The sequence below is a fragment of the Ostrinia furnacalis genome, unplaced genomic scaffold (assembly GCF_004193835.3).
Source record: "Ostrinia furnacalis isolate ACB-3 unplaced genomic scaffold, ASM419383v2 OfSCF4098, whole genome shotgun sequence".
Classification (NCBI taxonomy): Eukaryota; Metazoa; Arthropoda; class Insecta; order Lepidoptera; family Crambidae; genus Ostrinia; species Ostrinia furnacalis.
Window position 1 is genome coordinate 41,315 of NW_021134337.1, and position 18,729 is coordinate 60,043.

The 18,729-nt window shown below is 36.5% G+C and overlaps 1 protein-coding gene and 1 long non-coding RNA gene across 3 annotated transcripts in view; one reads left to right on the plus strand and one right to left on the minus strand.

The window, feature by feature from the left end:
* Nucleotides 1-7,062, minus strand: part of LOC114358687 (ras-related and estrogen-regulated growth inhibitor) — a 30,064-nt gene extending 23,002 nt beyond the window's left edge. For both annotated transcript variants that reach the window (XR_003656390.1, XM_028312709.1), the window contains exon 1: nt 6,910-7,062. Coding sequence is in view for 1 of the 2 variants with exons in the window: in XM_028312709.1 (XP_028168510.1) it covers nt 6,910-6,997 (88 nt within the window). In the remaining variant the exon portion in view is untranslated. The remainder of the gene's footprint in view (nt 1-6,909) is intronic.
* LOC114358688 (uncharacterized) lies at nt 576-17,232 on the plus strand. The gene is made up of 3 exons (XR_003656391.1): nt 576-1,074; nt 1,608-1,610; nt 17,222-17,232. It is a non-coding gene; the product is annotated as an uncharacterized LOC114358688 (long non-coding RNA).
* The last annotated feature ends 1,497 nt before the right edge of the window (nt 17,233-18,729 follow it).

Genomic DNA, 18,729 nt, shown 5'->3' on the forward strand with positions numbered 1-18,729 from the left:
GTCGGTCCACCTAGTGGGAGGCCTGCCCACGCTACGTCTTCCAGCTCGTGGTCGCCACTCAAGAACTTTTCTGCCCCAGCGGCCATCAGCTCTTCGAGCTATGTGCCCCGCCCACTGCCACTTGATTTTAGCGATTCTGCGGGCTATGTCAGTCACTCTGGTTCTCCTACGGATCTCCTCATTTCTGATTCGATCACGCAGGGAAACTCCGAGCATAGCACGCTCCATCGCTCTTTGGGAGACCTTGAGCCTTCTTATGAGGCCCATAGTAAGCGACCACGTCTCAGAGCCATACACCATCACTGGCAACACACACTGGTCAAATACTTTTGACTTAAGACACTGCGGTATTTCGGACGTGAGAATTTCGCGAAGCTTCCCGAACGCTGCCCAGCCGAGTTGGATTCGACGATTAACCTCTTTCTCGAAGTTGCCAGCGCCTTCCTACTACCTTTATAATGTCGTCGGTCCACCTTGTGTACCGTAAAACGCAGCGTGGGACGTCCACGCGGCCTCCACTACAGAACCTTGCTGCCGATGGGCCATCAGTTCTGCGTACTATGTGCCTTCCTATTGCCACTTCAGCTTGCTAATCCGTCGGGCTATGTCACCGACTTTAGTTCGTTTACGGATCTCCTCATTTCTGATTCGATCTCGTAAAGAAACACAAATTATTTGTTATGTCTTCATGACTTTCTTTTTTGCACGAAACTTAGCACAGTGCTCCCTCCAAACCTTTTTTACAGCCTTATGCTCACGACAACTCATATCTTTAACTGATTTTAATTAAAGTTTTACTTTTTTCTTCTTTTTTCAATTTTTCTTGTAGGGTAATGTTTCAAGTCGATGATATCATAATTGCACAGCTATACGTTTTTGTTCTAGAAATTCTTCTCATGTTTCGCGTAGCTTCTTTTTCAGTGAAATTTTGAGATAATACCTACTAAAAAGACGTTATTTTAGTGGTCAAAACCTAGGAAAACAGCAGTATGAACAGTCCCCTGTGGTATGAACAGTACCCTGTGCTATGAAATGACAGGGGAATGTTCGCCAGGGGAATGTTATTTTTACGTGGTTTATAAACCAACAAAAAGAGCAATAAAATGCTGTAACCGTAACTGTACAGGGCTTTATAAATATTTTCAAATACAGTTTCAAAGGAGAATGATGTGTGTATAAAATCTGATATTAGAACGTTACTGAAGATAGGTAAACTATCTTGTAATAAGCTTTGTTTGAGTGGGCAAGGTTTAGTACCCCTGCACAAGTTCAATAGAGCAGCAGCTCTATTATTGCAAGTAGTAAAATGCCTACATAATTAATTATTTCATCAGTTTCAACAAATGGAATGCCACTTACAGATAGCTAGTTATTTTAAATAAACAACTTGAAAAAATCGAACTGCCTAAGGCGGGATGATTTTTTCAAGTTATTATTTAAGTTTGAGAAGCGACTCTTTTCGCTAAGAAATTTTAATAACGATTGGCTAGTTATTGTCCCCAAAGTCGTCTCTACTCGTATTAAAATGTCATGCATGATAATACTATCGATCAAACTGATGTAGGTACTCGTATCCTTTAAGATATGTTCACCAGTTAAATTGATAGAATGTATGCAAGTGTGACGTCATTCCTTTTGAAAATCATATTTAAATTATACAAGGTACACAAGCTGAAAATTAAATGTAAGTAGGTCGTGTCACTTCATGTTCGGTCTCTAGAAGGTGCACAGTGCACACAGCCTCTTGTCTTAAAAGCTTCCTGCCAGCAGTGCACGATGTCTTGACGTGCTCTGCATAAATTTGAGTAACATTATGATTGTTAAACAGTATTAGTACAATGGTTTTTGCTAGGTAGCTTTATCTGTACTTATTAGTGTGCTTTTTATAAAGGATTTTATAAGGTATTTTGAGTCCAGTGATCATTTTGCGAAGTCCACATTCCGCGTCATTTTAACTCGTTGTATTTGTCTCATATTTGGGGAATGTGGTTACTATGTATAATGAGTAGAGTGAGTATTATTTTAAAAGGATGCCAACGATTTTAAATTTCACTCGTTTACATGCCTATTATAAAACACAACGTTGTTAAAAGATAATATTAATCCATGTTATTATTTTATGACATTCGGGATTGTGCAAGATTTTATGCCAACATTTTAATATTCGGTACGGATAGTCATTGACCCAAATATAAAATTGAACAGTACTATCATTGTTCGGCATTCGCAGGAATCGTTTGTTACGTACGCACATTCTATTTTGGTTATTACATAAATATTTTAAACAATTCCAATAGCTGACCTACTGTTCCGGAATCATATTTGTAGAGATGATGATTTAAAAGTTATGTAAGGAATATTTTTGGGAACACGTACTATTATGTAACATACAGTTTTACTATTGTTAAAAATATCAGAGCTTAAGAATAAGATAAAAAGATTTTTGAAACATGGGTGAGAACCAGGGATATTTTGAACTGACGACAGAACATAAATGTAAATACAGTTGCATCTTATTACTTAGTTGCAAATGTAGGCATTATTTTGCAACAAAATAATAATTCTAAATAGCTTGAAAAAATCGAACTGCCTAAGGCGGGTTCGAACCCACGAGGGCCACGACCTTTCGCTTGCCGGGCGTCTGCTCTTCCATCTGAGCTCTCTGAACTCTTAACGCTATAAATTAAACAACAAAAATGTCTACCACACCTATACATTTTTGTTTGTTAAAGCGCAGAATAGTAGTAGTAAGCGCAATCTTTGTATTCTGTATATTTTCTCAGAAGTACAGTCTACTGTACTCCAAAGAAATTACTTTCCTGAAGTACGCGACAGTACTTCCATTAATAACCCTGTTTGTGTTTCCAAAGTTCTTAATTGGTACGAAAATAGTTCGCAAAAATATCTAGGACGCCTATTTCGGTGACAATGTGTTTGTAAACAAACGTTTTTACAGGGCTTTTTGACGGCTCGTCATTATATGTATATTAAAATCAGTTCCCAAACTGACAAACCTGGTCGCGGGCCAAAAATATCAGTCGACCGTTTACGTGGACTTATGAATTAATCGTTGATTTCAGACTCACGACAATGTCGTTTAGGTGATTATCACACTGCGCCGCGCTCCGCCGCGGTACGCGGGACGACAGATTTAATCATTGTATGCAAGAAGTACCTCAGTTTGTATAGAAAACACGCGCGGCACAACACACTGATTACGCGTCTGCGCGCGGGATTTTTTATATGAAATCATGCGGACCGCGGCGGAGCGTGGCGCAGTGTGATAATCGCCTTAGGCTGTCATGTCATTTTGTGGCTCAAGTCTCAAAAGTACACAGATCTTCATACCTATCCCTAGGTATATTAATGCCTACATATTACATACCCACATGATACTTGTATAAATATGAAAGGTTTGCTAAACCGAAAATCCCGTTTGAAGACCTCTGTGCGTTTTCCGTATGCTAAATATGCGATTGAATTATCATAAAATTGCGTTTTCAGTTTTTTAAATAAGTATAGAATATGTATTTAACTGGGCCTAATTTTCCTAATTGTTTGGAAATAAAGACATCATGAAAATAATTAAAACTAATTTGACTGCATAACAAAGATATATAACAAAAAAAAAACAGTAAATATAATCATATGCAGACGACACAGCACATCAGACTACACATTTTTGATGCAAAATCCTTTCTATTACAACTACATAGGGCCCCACAGTCTTAAGCTTGACGTGCCATCAGTACATTAATCCTTTGCACGTGGCATGATATTTTTATTTAAGAAAACCCCCAACTTTTCAACAATGGCCGCCTTCCATCGATTCTACTCCTACACGCGTCCTAGACAAGCAAAGTGCACGGAGAATAATAATAATTATGTATATGTATAAATAGCCTTATTTTTAACCTTAGGTGTCTAAGGTAAGGGTCTCGGCACGAAGTGTCATTAGCGCCGCTAAGATAAAAGATTTATTTTTGATATTTGTGCCTTATAAATACGCCAGAGCCGTTCTCCTCATACTATTATAGTGTACCTACATTTAACCATAAGCAATATTATGCTTGGAAATAGACATGAGTATTAGGGAGTCTAGTGAAAAATAGTTTTCTACATTTCCTAGACTGCAGGTGGTTAGGTTTATGCTAACTAATAAGTTAATAATGATGATACAATTAAATTTCATGGTTATTTTTAAGTAGGCTTGCAAAGACGCTCCTGGTTTAATGCATTCTGGATGATGTTGACACCTTTCCACATTTTTTACGTTAACTCGAGAATAGCATGCAAGCTCAAATCAGGTTATTTGAGTAAGTACTAGGAAGTGAAACAAACATCTTAAATATTGCACCAGAAAAATAAATTAATAAAAGAAAAATAAGTAGGTACTTTCATAAATTAACAGGAAATTAATTCGTTGACCAAAAACATTAAACTTTAAACTGAAAAAGTTATGGATCTACAGAAAAGAACGTCCAGGAACATTAAAATAAAACAGCTAATATTACGAAATTCGCAAAGCAAAATGCAAAATTCGCTGTACAGCTTTATCCTAAACTAATTATTATAAATTAATCTTTGGCTTTATTAATATAAAATAAGGTACTTGATACAAATAAGGCCTACCTAACTTTAAATGCTTATATTTCAATAAATATTAACGCCAGTCAACAAAAACAAGGTTAATTAACTTCTTCCATCCTTTAATTTTAGCAATATTACAAAAAATAACAATTTTTTTTAACTAAATCTATCCAAAATAAGCAAATTACGAAACCACTGATTTTGGCTTTATTAAATCACCTACACGGAATAAGGCCTATATGATTCAAATGCCTGTAGACCTTAAAATTGAGGTTGTATTAAACAAAATGCGGTCTTATAACATTACATTTTCTATTGACGTTCATAAGTGCCACTTGTGGTCTAAACTGAATAAATATTTTTGATTTTGATTTTGATTTTTGATTTTGATTAAACACGTCGATTTGTTTGCGTTATCAAAATTTTACATACCAAGTAAACAGAAATATACTATATCTCTAGATAAACTTAAATTCCACTTATTAAAAATAATACACAAATTATAGATAAAATTTATAATTCATAGTAACGTAGTAATGATTCCCTACTTAAATTATCAAAAAAAATATCAAAAACAAACAATATTATTTTTTTGTATAGGGCTTATTAAAACACCGTGTTCGAATAAGGCCTACACATAAAACCTTTTAAATAAATCAGTTTAGGAACATCATTTAGTCTTGATTTTTTGTAAACAANGATCGTGGATCGGGACGCTTTTGCACTCTACCGGGTTGTAGGGCATATGAGTACGTGTCCTTGAAGTATTATCCCGGTCGGATGTATTTATCTGTGTTTTCTGATGTATAGGCCTTATTAGAACGTAGGCCTTATTTGTATCAAGTACCTTAGTATTAAAATACTATGTAAAACCGATATACATTAATGATATCGTTACTATGTAAACCACTAATTATAATTACTTATTACATTTTCTTTACCTAGTTGGTAGGTACGCATAAATTTTCCAACAATCTAACTATGTAACTGAATGTGTCAAGCTAAGCTTGTGTACATTATGAGCGAATTGTAATGTTATGTCTGTATCAAGGGTGTCTTTGTAAAATATCAAGGTATTTAAATAAATCAGTCAACCTGAAAGCTTTTCAATATTATACGGATTTTAGTTATCCAGTAAATTTTACAGGATTAGTGTAATAATCAGTTATGAAGATATACTGAGGCTTGGTGAAGATTTATACTGAGAGTGTGATCATAAAATTACACCAATGTCTACCTGAGACAGCTAGATCGTTCTCAATCTGTTCGCGCGGCAGTAAAGTAAACAGATCGTAAGTGTTTTGCGAGTGCGCGTTGACTGAGTTTTGCAATAAAAACTTGAAAACATTTTATTTGTAAGTTTATTTGAAAATCTTATCTTGTTTATCGAACACCTTTGGGCTTTGGCTCGGGACTGCTTTTGATATAATTTAATTCGCATTCCCGATTTCAGTGCTGATATTTAAACAACATTTATGGCCTTACGCTCGAAATATTCAGTCCTTGGAATAACACTTCAACAAATGTATTTCTGTGGTGGAACGTCAGATCGCCGTTGACTCATCAGTGCGTACACAAACGATTTTGTCGTACAGCTGACGATGCTAAATATCGGAATACGGTCACCCAACTTGGCTGGCGTAAAAATAAAAAAAATGTCGAGTGATGGAGGTTACTAGGCTTTATTATTAATATATTTTGGGAAATTTCACACTTACACTATAGTCACAACCTTGTGGGCGATAGTGACGTCAAGTGTTTAAAGCCCTTTCACGGGGTATTAAACTGATAATTCTTGTTGTTTTAATTTATTTTTCATTTTATTTATTTAAGTTGAAGGATTTATTCTTAAAATTTTACGTGTTATCTAATTTAGATGCTTTTTCCTAACGTCTAAACTCTAAACCTACTTAATCTAGGATATATTATTTAAGCAATTCATGTTGCTAAGTATTTCTTACAGTGCATCGATTTTGTATGAATTATTTAATTTAATTTTGACAACTTTGACTTATGAAGTAAAATATAAACTTCGGAAAAATAGTTTTTTTTCTCTGAATCTATATTTTTGTTAAATTAGTTTTTCAGTTTTTTTAAGCTTCCCTTTCTTTTTCTTTATATAAAAATAAAACATAAAAATATAAAACTCAAAAACACTGTTTTTTGCTTGTTAATTCCACATTGAAAACCACAAAAAAAAAACAATAAACACAGTAAAAAGACCGCCGCATAAGTGCCCAAAAGACCATTTTCGAATTTCGAACGAAGTCGAAAAAAACACATCACATCACTATCACGAAATTTCCAAAAAGGACGTACCACTTTTGCCGACTGACGGCGCACCAACCACGGCCACTTTGACCTCACTTAGGGAGGACTTCTTCCGCCTTATGCCACGCGTGGTCATGGTGCCGCGAGCATCGCGCGACTCGGCGCGTCGAGCGGCGGCGTAACGCGCGCCAAAAATACTCAACAGCGTGTGTTAATGGGTCAAGATCTGTCCAAGATCAGCGGTCTACTCTGAACTTTCGATATCGAAAGAAAATGCTAGCTAGTAGTCTTGCTTTGTCGCTCTGGAATGTTGGCATGGCTGATAAATCTACTGTACCGTCTTTGATATTTCTCTAGATATCTGATAGAGATTATTTTTTTTTTTTTTTTTATTTTTTTTATCCACAACGAGGAAGCTCTTGGCCTGTCTGTATCTCACCTGATGGTAAGTGATGATCAGGCCGAAGGTGGAAGCGAGCTTCACCCGGAATCCTCAACCACGGAGGAACTGGCTATCTTACCTCTATATGGCTATAATTATCAGGATTACAGATTCATCTCCTGACAAGATTCTGTTTATCGTCAAATCTCATATCTTAATGTATGATAGCGCGTCCTAATGGATTCCTGCTCGTATTCTGGATCACACCAACTTTTATGATTAATCAGTTATTAACTCTACTCGACAGTAAGAGCATGACTTCCTAATATACCAGAGGCAAATGGAAGACTTATGCCCGTTTTCACCATCAATCCCTAATTTTTAAGTGACCCCTATGGTAACAAATAACAGGAATCTTGTTTACATATGGGTCACTTAAAAATTAGGGATTGATGGTGAAAACGGGCATTAGCCTACTCTCCCCTCGCTGACCAGAAGGTTTGGAGAGGCCAATTGACTTAACAGTTTTTTTCGCACATCCACCTTCGCTGGTATAGAGGAATGTATAGAAGACTGTATTAAAGACGGGAATATTGACTGTAACGTGATTTGGTAATCCCAAATCACGTTACAGTCAATATTCCCGTCTTGTAAAATAGCTTGTATTATGTAGAGAATTTAGAAGAGGTTGGTCCAGGGGGTCTACTCATTTTAAAGTCAGCTTTACTTGCCTTCTCACCGACAAATTCAGGGTGGGCAAGCGAGACAAATAGAGCATAACCTGTCGACATTATTTTAAGATTTCCCCATAGTTGCGGATGTTTGACGTAGGAGAAGCAATGCCGGCCGACGCGTGTTGATGTCGCTTGTCGTAATATAAATGACACCGAGTGCTAATGGGTTAAGATCTGCTAAAGATCAGAGCCGCGAACCAATTACAGTTTCTAATTTCATATGACGTTCAAGACTGCATGGTGTGTGCCGCAAACGTCTCAAGCCGTGGTTTATGATAGTGGGTACTGGGTATGATCTAAATTCATTGATATTTTTTTTAGTGTTGTCGAATTAAATTAATAATATTTACTTCGCGTACTACTGCTGCAACTTATACAATTTATATCGTAATATTCATGAGTTTTAACCTTTTTTTATCCCCTCCGATACAAAAATTTCGCAGTGTCGACGCAGCGAGCGTCGTTTTCCATATATTTTTTATGACGCGACGCAACGGACTTACGGGGCCTCACCCTTACATGGAATAGGTATCTGTGGCGGGCACACGAGCGGCGCGGGCGCTGCGTCGCGCGCAATACGCCGAAATCTTTGCGGAGCGGCGCCGCAACCGCAACGCATCGTGTGCTTTCGCTCTTCAGCGAGACAATGTAATCAGTCACAGCGCATCGACGCTAGTCGCTAGCGCAACGCGTCTGGCGGTACTGCAGCATTGGTGCGCTTACGTTCCGGCGCAGTTTCCCGCCGATCCCGTGGCGGCCGGCCAAACATACGTCAGACACCCGCTGCGCCGCCGCAGACTTGAGTTGACATCACGACAGATGGGTATAGCCAAAGTGCTAGGATTTCTCGGAGGAATCTTCGGTGTCAAATTATACTCGGATGTAACTTGATTTGTGATTCTATGATAATACGACATGATTATAATTAATATAAAATAATCTTTTCAAATCATATTATCCTTTTTTAATTGACAAAATTAAATAGGTATGCGCTATGAAATTTATTTAAAATGTATTTTTCATAAAAACTTACAAGTCTTATTTAATTAAGTAATTATTTCTTTTTCTAACTGGTACTATACACAATCAATATATTTTTTTAATGATTTTAAGTGTTTTTTTGCCTACCAATTTTTTACTACATAATATTTATGACGCTATCTTCTGGTAAAGGTCGCGGGCTACGCAGGACCATTCATTATGAAAAGACTTGGGGGAGGCCTTTGTCCAGCAGTGGACGCCATTTGGCTGAAACGAACGACGCTAGCTAATAATATAATACAATAACTTATTAGTAATCTGTGGTATATTTATTCAGTCACATTGATAGTTTATAATATCTTTACTTGTATAACTAAATAATTATATGAGCTTAAATCGCATATAACAGTGAAAACCAATCGACTGATAGCCAGAAACTTCAAAATGACGACAACAGAAAAGCATTCGATCACCTGAGGCTATCCAGCTTACATAATAAAAGTGGTTGGTCCACCACAATGATCATGGCCTGGCTAGCTGCCAGTACTTACCGCCACAATCGTCGGTTAAACGGTATTTTAGGTTTTACGTTACGAATGATGCGCGTTTCCGCATGCCACTGACTGACATTCCGATGTCAAAGAAAAGATCTTGGCCTCAGTTGGTGCATAGTCAAAATAGATGTAAGTAGGATCTGACTTTGACTTTTAAGATACGAATAATTTTGTGACGATTTGGACGACACTGGCTGACCCAATTTTTGTTTTGTAGTTGTTTGGTAGCCTTCATAATATTATACAATTTTAATATAAGTTTTTTACGCATATAACGAACGAAATTATTAATAAGTTTACTCAGATGGAGAAAAGACTATTAGTAATAAAATATGCTAAATCGGGTTACTTTGCATTCTTGCCATATTTACAGAGGTTACTATATTACTGATACTGAACACAAATCCGTAAAAAAATAATGCCCGAAAAATTTTTTTTTTAATCTTGAGTATTTTATTTTATCGACAATGTGTTAAACACACCACTAATTATCGTAACGCATGCACATCACTTGTTGGCGATGGCGATGGAGACTTTTTAACTTTTTATTGTATTTTTAAATATCTATTGCAATCCATTGTCTTTAAAATGTCTTTTTGACACTTGTAAAAAACTGAGAAATCCATCAAACACAAATCACGTTATAAATAATACAAAAATGACTGAAGTGTATTCAATAACGAATAATTTAATCAAAATGGTGCTTGGAGTGTCTGCAAGACGTCTTAGACGAAATGCTTGATGACGTACCCTTAGCGTTACACCAAATGCTCTAATACCAGCAAGATGGTGCTCCCCCACAATAAGGACGTCAAGTGCGCGAATAATACGTTTGGTGAACAGTGGATTGGACGAGGGGTCCAGTAGCTTGGCCACCACGATCCTCGGACCTGACACCAATGGATTTTTGGAGTGACTTGAAACGACTGGTATGCGCAGAAGAGATAAACAGTGTAAACGCGTTACATGAAAGGATTGTTTTAGTGAAACTGTCGTTCGGTGGTTTTTGCGTGGAGAAGTAAAGAACACCCTGACATCAAAACTTTCGCCTTTATAATATTAGTATGATATTGATTGGTATTTCCCCTAGTCGTTTTTTAAACATTTTTACTGATAGCGGATGGTGGGAGGGTTCATTTCGTTTTCGTGCGCTTCGCGGATTCCCTAGCAAGAGCTGAAAATCAGTGTTCTGCCCTTTTCAGGGCAGTGTTTACATTGAGCTCTTTGCTTTTTGCATCGCTGCGACACACATCATGCAGGAAGTATTCTTCCACTTGTTACTGCTTTTGTTTGTTTTATGCATGCTTATATAACTAGTATTCTACTGTATTCTATTCTTTTCTTATTATTGTTATGCTGCAACTTTACTCTTTATGTGTGTTAAGTGTATGCAAATAAATGATTTATCTATCTATCTATCAGATGACCTTTAAAGTTTGCGGGAAGGCGCAAAATGCAGGCCGCTACTATCCGGTCAACGTTGAAAGCATTGGGGGAGGCCTATGTTCAGCAGTGGACGTCCTATGGCTCAGATGATGATGATGTTGAAATGGAGAATTTGACCACGCTGGACAGACGGGTTGGGGAGGCCTCTTACTCCATGGATGTCAACTGCTGTACTAAAGAGGTCCTGCGCTACCTGCATCCAGATGCTTCTCACGACCTTTACCAGGTCATCGGTCCAACGAGTGAGTGATTTGCCTAAACGGCAGATGGTTTACATACTTTGTACCGCGTCGGCAAGTCTGTAGACTATGTCGGTTACTTTAGTAACTACTCCTGTATATCTAATCCCATNCCTGGTCCTTCGAGCCGGATCACCACAATATAAATGGTATACATACTCAGTGAAGTCAGAAAATTGAAAAAATCATCAATTTTAATAATTTTAATTTGCATACAAATCTGATTTTATAAATTTTATTTTGTATGAAAATTAAACAAATTAAAATGATATCACTGACTTCACCATACCATTTATATGCATAATATGTAAAAGTAGTAGGTAGTTGTAATTATTTTTATAAAAAAGAGCGCTTACTGTTTCAAAAACAACACATCATCCGTTTGTTATCGTGGCACATTCGCGACACCCCCGACTTTTGCATATCGAGCGCATACCGAGATTTGAATTTCGAAGGAAAGTTCGCGTTTCGTCCGTTTATATGAAGTTACAATACTGTATGATAATATTACCGTGGTCGTAGTTAAAAAAGTTTACGTACGTACTAAGTTAAAAAGGTGACAGGAAACAAACCCCGCAACGGTACCAAATATTTTTAAGTTATCCTAAAGTTAGCAATTCCATCTGTCAGTTTTGTTACAGAAAACATTCCTATCCATAACAATTGCCGCAATTTCAGGCAACCGACCAGAGGCACAACAAGATAGGTAATAATCAAAGCTCCATTTTGTTACTGCAAGAACGTTCAGTATGTGGCCTGCATTCAATTGGATTAACATACAGCGTATCTCAAATATGAATATTCAATACTATCGTACGCGTGTTTACAATTCCTGGAATTTTGTGAGCTCCCAATTAGAGTTGCATTCAGTGAGGAATTGAACTATGATGAACATTTTTCAGTCATTGTCCCGCACTCTTGGTCAGGCAGATTTTGGTCTGGTGCCAAAACTATTTATCTCGCAGCTATACCGAGACAATTCACTAATACTTATTAGTTAACGGTTATTAAGTAATTAGTCTTCTGTAGTAGGTCAGTAGGTAATACATTTTTAAAGTCTTATAGTTCCCAATGCTTTTAAGGTTAGTTTATCAGTGACAAACCCAAAGCTTACCTAGGTAGAATATGCGTGAAAATTGTAAGTCGCAAAGTTGTGTTACAATCTACAAGATTTCTATAGTAAAAGCTTTATAAAAAATAACTTAATTAAATAGCACTTCTTTTATGTACCCGTCCAGTTTGTAACAACAAAGCTACAGGTGGAATCCACAAGTTGATACTCACGTACTTAAGAAAGCTTTGAAAAGGAAAGCTTAAAAATAAAAAGCAAAAAGTTTACACAGAAAGACAAGCCGACATACCAGATAAGTCCAGACAATTACGTCTTTCATGACAATTCTTTAAGGTCGGAAGTCAAACGATTTTAATGATACTACATACTAATAACAAGTGAAAGTATCTTCCCTTTCTGAGTTTTTAATCATTTATAAGACATGTGCTTTTTTCGATGCATAAATACTTAAGCCTTTTCTAAAATTATGCTAATTAAAAAAAACTAAACTTTGATAATTTACTATTTCATAAATAAATTACGTTTTTTTTTTATTTACGTTAGAACAATGATTTATAATTTTGGAGTCGGTGTTGGAAGATTTTAAACTTTCCTTGAGCTTGTCACTTGACAGCCTGGCATACTTTTACGATAGATCAAAGAACTTAGTTTGTTTGATTATAGAGCGAGAGACCACGCACACAGTCACAATTGTTTTAGTTTGAAAAAAATTGCATTGAAATTACCTAAACTTGACACGACACGCTAGATGTAAACGCTCTTAATTAATGTAACAATGAATGCAACGTATGCGCCCATTTGATTAGCGCGGCGTGGAATTCAGGCACGACAAAACATTTGGCCGCGGTTTTATTATATTACGAATGTGCCTTTGTCAGTCAGTTTGGGTATTTTTGTAGCGATATAGTCGCTCTGCTGAGTCGCGTTAGTAGCGCGTTGGCATCACTTCTGTAGTGCGTTGCAAATGCGACTAACGCGCGTTAGTAGCGATGCTGGCGCTCGTTTACGAAAGTCACCATGGGCGAGGGCCCATAATTATAACAAAAATTGCGTTGGACATTGAATCAACAAGATTCGAATTACATTACGTGAAAAACCTCTTGGAAGCACCATTAGAATTTATACACCGAACATCAACATTACAGTTGTGTTGCTATCTCAATCAAGGCAGAGTAAATACAAATGAGTAGGTCATCTTCATAGAAACGCCCGAGCGCGGTTTGTATGTGAGCGCACCTCACCGCTAATCCACGCTAAATTTTGTCAGTGTGTGCGTGCGCGCCGCATACGTATTGCCGCGCGCTCACATAAAAACCGCGCTCGGTGCGTTTTTATGAAGATGGCCTACTCACATTTATTTACTCTGATCAAGGGCTCAGCGTCACGATCAGCCTCGAACGATATCCACATGTCTGATTACGAGCTAGTCAAAGCGAAAGTGCGTTCTTTGACTGACGAATTTTGATTACATCCTGCGATATGTAGCCAATGCCGAAACTCGTTATTTGGAGGAATTTGGTGATTCGGGAACACGTTAGTAGTAGCAGTAAACAAAACTATGTGACTTCATGGGTAGATCATTATAGGTACTTACATGAATATGGGTCATACATATTTATTTTATAATTTTACTTTATACATTATAATATATCGATGCAAAAGGACGCCTTTGTAATTTCCATATCGGATGCATAAAATTGTTTGTGTAAATAACATAAAAAAATAAAAGCTGTTATTGCCAATTTCCTGTTGTAATATGATGTTCATTTTCAGTTACTACTATATGTATTTTAGTACCTTCTGTTTTTAAAACCAGCTTTCAAAGGATGGTATGATATAGATAGAGAGACATTTTCTTTATTTTTCTAATTACATTAAACGACAGCAGCACAGTTTCAAATAATATGTAGCGCCTATCAATACCTTTTGGCTAAAGATGTAGGGCAAACATGTATCAGAGGGCTAATTTAGGATATTTTATTTTATTTATTTATGTATACCAACAACAAAACATGAATAAAAAAACAAATGCCTAGGCTATTCGATAAAATATGTCGATTACGGTGGGGCGCGTGAAGGATTCGAATCTCCAACCGCGGAGTCCGCCTCATTAGCCAATTCTTGTATTTCTTATCCAAATGATCTAAATCTAAAATAATTGTAATATAATAATTACAATAGAAGTGGGTATCAATCAAGCATCACTCAAATCACAGTATAAAATCACAAATTATGTATACGGACATGTTGATGGCATCAGCCTTATACAACACAACCACAACTATCTCCTTTACTAGGGCTGGATTTATCGGAGTAATTGGAATAAGTCAACAGTTTCCAATCTCCTTTTTATGCCGTTTGGCTTCATATACCTATTGGAACTCTAAGGGTGGATTCGACCAAACAAGAGTAAATAATAATTTCAGAATAAATCGTCAGTTTTGACATATTTCCCATACTGGAACTGTCAATGTGCCAGTTATACCAGGAGTTATTCTCGGATAAAAGTTTGATCGAATCGGGCTTTAATCAAATACCCTATTGTCACAGCACTAACAAGTTACTATATTGTCTTCATTCAGGGCCAAATATACGAGTACGTTTTTGTGGCACTCGCGTTTCTACGCCCCCTCGGTATTGCATCGCTTGTTTAGGAAAACGTTAAAATGTCCGACGCACAGCTTTGACCACAATATGCATAGATACAATGGCCGGGTAATAATACGTTTACAAAATCTTACAATATTAGGCACATTGAATAACTCTTCAGTTGCAAAAAGCTAGTTAGTGGTTGTCACTACAACAGAATAACAATATTCTAAAAACAAAAAAGCAAAATAATAGCTTCTTCAAGGAAAATTAGCACTATGATTTGGGTATATTTTATCTACTTGTGTTGTTATACTTAGGGTGGATTCGACCAAACAAGAGTAAATATTAATCTCAGAATAAATCGTCAGTTATTCGACATTTTGACATTTATTTCCCATACTGAAACTGTCAATGTGCCAGTTATACCAAGAGTTATTCTCGGATAAAAGTTTGGTCGACTCGGGCCTTAAACGAAAACGGCCAGGTACATAAGATAAAAAGACTTAAGCTTCAACCATACCAACGCGTGCAGATCGCCATCGCTGACGCGATCAAAAGCCAATGACAGGTCGCGCGACCCATGCCAGTTCACGCGACCTGTCATTTCCCTATGATCGCGTCATATACCTAGATTTGGTCATTGGCAACTAATCCTACTTAATGCATCATTTCTATCCAAAGGACACGCTAATGTACTCGTAATATTTGTTTAGCTAAAAAGTATTAATTTTCCATTCATTTGATAATTAACATTGATTTGCTAATTCTCATAGCTACTTACTACGCTATGGAAAAGCACTTCCATACGTCTGAGATCGTAGTGCTATACAGTTTTCTTGATTAATATTATAAAGGAGGAAAGATTTGATTGTTTCTTTGCATTGAATAGGTTCTAGAACTATGGTATCAATTAGAAAAAAATCCTTCAATAATAAAAAGTTAGGGATCCGTATGAAAAGTTCGATAGTTTCATGTAAATAAATTAGGTCTGCAATTGACAGCTCATGTTCCACATTAATAATAGACTGGGCGGTACGAATTCATCGGGCAAACTAGTTTAAGATCTTAGTTACTACCCGTTCGCGTTAAGTTTGCCGGTCCGTAGAATGTGCGTTCCCTCCCCAAACTGCGATTAAACGCAATTACTTAGTTAGTGATTAAAAGCAATTAACTGTCTTATTTTACGCAAATACACAAATTTTATCAATATAAATAAATAAAAAATATTTTTAATATAGTTTGCTATAGTTATAGACGCTTTTCTTTCGTCATATCGCTAGCGGCAAACTTATCGCGAACGGATAGTATATCAACCGTCGATGTTGTGATCTTAATACCCACACGATAATTGAAAATAAAAAATAATCTGGATAATTACCATGTTTTTTTAATTTTTATAACTTTACTTAGTTCAAAGCGAAAGATTGCCAACCTACCCACGTCGTTAGACTACAGTCACAACACAACTAAAGTATTCATTTGATACTTATCTGTTTCTATAGCTGAGATCGTAATTTGATTTGTTCAAACGCTTTCAAGAAGCCTCGCATTAGCAATCTACTTAAAAATACCAAAATAAAAGTTAATCGTGATAACATTCACTTTTATGTTTTCCGTAGGTAAGCTTTTGCGTCTAAGTCGTGTTAGTTACTCCACTTATAACTCAAGAACGGCTGAACCGATTTAGCTGAAAATTGTCAGGGAGGTAGTTTAGAGCCAGGAGAAGGACATAGGATACTTTTTATCCCGTTCGAAATAAAAAAAAGTCTGCTTATTTATTGCCATTAAGGCGGAACAAAGTTCGCCGGGTCAGCTAGTTAATCATAAATTGATATTCGTCTATTTCATTAGGATGCACCCTTATTGACGCATTTTTGAATGAATATCGAGATATTTATTCTCTTTTGTTTTCCAAAAACGTAGCTAACGTCAATTAGTATTTATTTTAAACTTCGTATTCCATGTAAAATTTATAATGTCTCAAAATATTTTTACCCTATCAGCGCTTTGAAACAAACATTGAGCAAGTGTTGAGAAGAAGCATCACCTGCCTGTTAAAAATATAAAGTAAAGTACATAATGTTACTGCCTAGCTAAGAAATATTATTGCTACAAGAGCAGTTCTGTGAATTTACTGTGCTTTCTTATAGGATAGGATAACATCCTTGTTAGTTGTTCATAGAATTATAGCTCCTATATTGTACCTAGTTACTTATCTTTTACCCAGAACCAAATTACTCCAAAGCAATTTTCCAACATACGTTAAATAACTGAATGTGCGTTGTGCACACAATGAAGCTTTTGCAAAGTCAGTCTTTCGAATGAAATGGATTTGTATTGTGTCCAGTTGCTGGTCAAAGACTTCATAAAAAGGTTACACAGGATTTTCCGTCCACGTTAGAGTTGTCGCGGCGGAACGCATATCTACTCGCAAATAAGTAAAAAATATTCTCAAATGCATGCACCATTGCACCCATGGCGCATGTAAAATTGTAAAAGGAAGGCACAATCGCACGTCGAGACCGTTTCGAAATGCCTTAATCGTGAAAGAATTTACGCCGATATCGTACCTACTCGTATACGTATGACTTTTCATCTTAACACCTACATATTAAAAAATATCAGCGTTTTGAACCTCACAAGGAAAAGTCTTAAGTTCTATTTTGTCAGACAAGTCTATTTAAAAAAAAAACATGTAATATGATGATGAAATTAATGGTTTATTTTGCTTAGTAGTACTTTATCTTCATTTTCAATTACTATTTTGAATTTACAGTTAGATAGTAAATGAGAGATGTGAATTTCAATCGTAAATTTAAAGTGTGTATAAAAATCCGCCAAAATTATTTCGAGGCAGAGTAGTTAAAGCACGGGCCGGATTCTCATAGCAGGTTTATACGTCCATCATTTATACATGAATGCAATCGACGATACCTCGATATTAAAAAACGAGCGCGATGTGGCGTCACGTATTCTTCGTGGTGTGAAATCTGTCTTTCATAATACAACCCTGCATACAGGGGGTTAAAAATGAAAAGTCGTTTATCTGGGTTAACCATATCTATTTTGTTTCTAGTCCTACATTATTAAATTTAAGTTAAACGTCTTCTGCGAATAATCGCACGTAAACTTGGCCAGGAAATGGCAACTATTCCATCCACATCCTGAATAAGCCACTCTGCCAGTCTGTTCACGCCTAAGCCACAGAACCTATTTCCGCAAATTATTGTGTTACAGATAAATTGGAAGAGCACGCATAGCAAACTCAACCTTAAAGGACGTAAAATAGGGATACAAAATTGAATCTAAAATTTTGTTTACAGTATGTTTGGTGACAACATTTTTTTGCTTTTTGCAATAAATATAGAAGTGACACGAGAGCGATAAAGGCTCTTAGTGGCCGAAAATACATTCGGGGGAAACCGCGGACGGAAGCAAGCACTTCATAAAGTAGCAAAAAATTAATTATGAATTTAGTAACGGTAACTGACGCAGCTTTCGTTGGAACTTTTTTTATGCTTTGACTAGAGTGCACTACCCTAATGGACGACAGACTTCAGGTAGGTAAGAAACCTAAAAAAGTACGCGCTAATTAATAAAAGGGCAAAGATAAGAAGTTTTGCATAAAAGATCACAGAGCACCTATAAATAATTGGTCTGAGGTATAAGCTTGTCTGGACCTATTCAAAGACCAGCTACTAAGTAGTAGCATCAATCAATTAGGAAAGTCTAAATTATTATGAAAAAAATAGCCAAGTGCGTGTCGTGCCACGCGAAGAGTAGGAATAATTATTCAGTTTAGACCACAAGTGGCACTTATGATGTGTGTAGTGATGTATGACTTAAACGACTATTACTCTTAAAAGAA